This window comes from Cynoglossus semilaevis, chromosome 1 (assembly GCF_000523025.1).
Source record: "Cynoglossus semilaevis isolate Cse_v1.0 chromosome 1, Cse_v1.0, whole genome shotgun sequence".
Lineage (NCBI taxonomy): Eukaryota > Metazoa > Chordata > Actinopteri > Pleuronectiformes > Cynoglossidae > Cynoglossus > Cynoglossus semilaevis.
In genome coordinates this window covers 1,348,413-1,351,913 of record NC_024307.1, presented here as the reverse complement: position 1 = coordinate 1,351,913, position 3,501 = coordinate 1,348,413, and the positions used below count along the sequence as shown (strand labels likewise).

Genomic DNA, 3,501 nt, shown 5'->3' with positions numbered 1-3,501 from the left:
CCAACCTCCGTCTGGTTCCAGGCGGCGTGGGTCAACACGGCCATGGAAAAAACGACCGTTCCTTTACAAGCTGCATCTGTTTTACACACGTCACAGTCGCTAACCTCAGAACGCTCCTTTTCTGGCGGCGGTACCGATTCGGCCCATAAATAGAACGTGCTTCACGTGCAGCTCCGGCCTTCTGACACAGACGCGGATTCTTCAGCCGCGTGCGTTGATAATTTACTAAATTTGTCTGTTTCTGGCCAGAAATATGGAGCGAGTCCAGTGGTGAAAAGTGTTTCCTTTTCCTCTGAGCGCTCTGTGGGTTCGCAGGCACGGTGCGGTGAGGCACCGAAGGAAAAGTGAAAAGATCTGCTTTAGATTTCCTGCTAGAAGGTTTTTTATTTCCATGTCTTTTTAAAAGTGTTTCCATACCGACCCAGCGTCGGTTTCTCATTTTTAATGCGACGTGCAGCACGGCCTCTGTAGCTGCAGTCGCACACAGTCACAGGAAGTGACCCGAGGCCAACTGCAGTATTTGGCCGTAGTATTACCTCGCTGTAACGACACGCCCAGGTCTTGGTCGGACGACGGTCGTGTCATTATTCACTGCAGTCAAGACGTCGACAGTTCTACTGTACCAGTATCCGTACTTGGACCAGTACCAGTACCAGTACCAGTGTGAAAATGGAACTCTGTTTTTTTTTTTCCTGCAGAAAGAGACGGGCTCGATGGACGACATATACGTCAGCACACGGAAGGTCAAAGAACTGTCGGTCATCGATGGCAGACGAGCACAGAACTGTGTTATCCTGCTCTCAAAGTAAGGCTCGTGGTCAGAGAGGTGTACACAAAAAACGGTTGTTAAACACATGTATGTGTACTTTCATTATTCTATAAAACTACAGTTTTTTTTTCTCATCTCCGCTTCCTGAACTTTAACAGTGGAAAAAATCAAAACAATTAAATATAAATCTTAAAATATGAAAAAAAGACAAAATTAGATTATTATTAAAATCAAGTCATGGCCCAGATTTGAGGGGTTTATGGGCCAGAAGTAGTCCCTGGACCGAGAGTTCGAGACCCCAGGTTTAAAGCTGATCTCCCACAGACCTGTAGGTGGTAGTAATGAGTCGTCCACAGCTGTGTTGTTACAGTTGTACACTGTGATGATCCTGAACTGAACAAGAGTTCAGTGACACTGCAGTATTTGTCACGTGTACTTTGTACTATCTGCAGGAAGCGGAGACTTCTGATGTATATTTTAGGTGCATATATTGGTGAATATATTTACTTATTTTGGTCTTTGAAGATTCATAAAAAGTGGTTTGAAGTATTCAGAGAGTAAACGGCTACTGAAGAGTTTTATCATTTCGGTCGACAAATAAACGTTCATGAAACTTCACGGTCCGATAAACTTCACGGTCCGATAAACCTGCAGTGACATAATCGTCCACTCGTCGTTTGTCTGTCGACGACGTCAACGGTCGATTTGAGCGCGTTCTTTGACAAACACGGCTGTAGTTCGGTCAGTGAACTCAGACTGGAACACGGCCAGGTCAGTGGTTCTGATGGACAAGCTAACAATGCTAGCAAACCTAGAGACTGATCTGATGTTTTATCACGAGAAATTGTTTGCAATTTAATTTTTAATTTTTTTACGATTTTTCTTATTTGCAGGTTAAAAATGAGCAACGAGGAGATTCGGAGAGCGATCCTAGAGATGGACGAGAGAGAAGAGCTGGCCAAAGATATGTTGGAACAGGTAAATAAAAGCAGCCAATGGAGGAGTAGCACAGCTCACCACACATTGGTATTTAAACAGTCTGAAAAAAAAAACTGTGAAAATTTAAATGGTTTGGAAGAAAAAGAAGGATTTATTGTCGTTTGTTTTGAGGTTAAATCAAAGTGAACGTAAAAAACCAGAACGATAGTTTAGTGGTTTTAAATCATTTGGTTTTATTTTATTGACTACGTCTGTATTATTTATAGACCGGTTCAGTACCACAGTCTGGAGGAAGAGGTCGTCCTCTTTTCTTTTGCCAAGTCGTTCTTTTTTATAATGAAAATGATTCACACTTGTTCTGGTCCGTGTAAAGTGCAGTTCCTACTTTGAACCACAGGCTGAGACGTCGGCCGTCACAGCGTTGACGTTAATGTTTTTGTGGGTGGAGTGGAGTCTGGAGTTGTTTTCCTCACACGTTTGTCGTCTGCTGTTTTTCAGCTGCTGAAGTTCATACCAGAGAAGAGCGACGTTGACCTGTTGGAGGAACATAAACACGAGCTGGAGCGCATGGCCCGGGCCGACCGCTTCCTCTTTGAAATGAGCAGGTGACTGCGCACGCGCCGGATGTTGGGAACCCTGGTGTTAAATTAGTGACAAATACAGAAACGGTCGCGACTTTTAATAAGAACAGCACGAGGTCAACACACGACAAACACCAAAGTGTTCACAGCGGCACCGCGGTGCCGTTGGATCCACGTGTCGGGCTCTGGGCCCGGCTGATTTATAACTGGACTGAGTGGAAAGTTCTGTCTGTCCTCTGAGAACCAGGAGAACATCAGAGAGAACAGACACTTAAATCTTCTTTTCTCAGAATCGTCTCTTCTTCACAGGATAATTAAACATCTTAGTTCCATTTTCTGAAATTTACGATCCCGTCTACTTCCTTTTCCTCCGACCACATCGCTCCGGTCCGACGATTAAATATGGAATCAAAATATTTCTGCTTTTGGTCTTTGAACTGAAACCTGTTCCGTCTTTGTTTCAGTTTTTGATGAGTTTTCAACTCAAACTGTTGACGTAAACGTCACCACCGCAACATGAAACATTTGAGTCTTTATAATTTTACAGTCCGATACAATCGGGGACGTAACGATACATCTGGGATACACAACCCACTGTGTTAGGAGCATACTGCCACCTACTGGACTAGAGTGTGTAGTGTCATGGTCAGACCAGTGACTCCTCTCACCTTGATGGATCAGTTTTTGTTTCCTCTGGGCTGAGACCACAGACCACAGACCCCTGCTGTAGGACGTCTGTTAAACGACACGTTACCTCTGACCTCTGACCTCCACTGGAGGTCGTCCCCGTGACGTCCCGTGTTCTCAACCTCTGCTCTTTGTCTTTGCCTCAGAATCGACCACTACCAGCAGAGGCTGCAGGCTCTGTTCTTCAAGAAGAAGTTTGCTGAACGTCTGGGTGAGACCAAGCCCAAAGTCGAAGGTGAGGACAAACGTCCAGGAGGTGGACGATGTTTTAACCTCGAAAGAAACCACCGTGTCCTAGAGAAGACCTCAGAGGGTCAGTCAGTCAGTCAGTCAGTCAGTCAGTCAGTCAGTCAGTCAGTCAGTCAGTCAGTCAGTCAGTCAGTCAGTCAGTCAGTCAGTCAGTCAGTCAGTCAGTCAGTCAGTCAGTCAGTCAGTCAGTCAGTCAGTCAGTCAGTCAGTCAGTCAGTCAGTCAGTCAGTCAGTCAGTCAGTCAGTCAGTCAGTGAGTGTCAGTCAGTCAGTCAGT

General features: G+C 45.2%; 1 protein-coding gene across 1 annotated transcript in view; it reads left to right on the top strand.

Annotated features, from left to right (window-relative positions):
• Window positions 1–3,501, top strand: part of daam2 (dishevelled associated activator of morphogenesis 2) — a 65,875-nt gene that overhangs the window by 53,782 nt on the left and 8,592 nt on the right. The window contains exons 18-21 of the mRNA XM_025059134.1: window positions 699–805; window positions 1,663–1,747; window positions 2,207–2,313; window positions 3,123–3,211. Of these exons, the coding sequence (XP_024914902.1) occupies window positions 699–805; window positions 1,663–1,747; window positions 2,207–2,313; window positions 3,123–3,211 (388 nt within the window). The remainder of the gene's footprint in view (window positions 1–698; window positions 806–1,662; window positions 1,748–2,206; window positions 2,314–3,122; window positions 3,212–3,501) is intronic.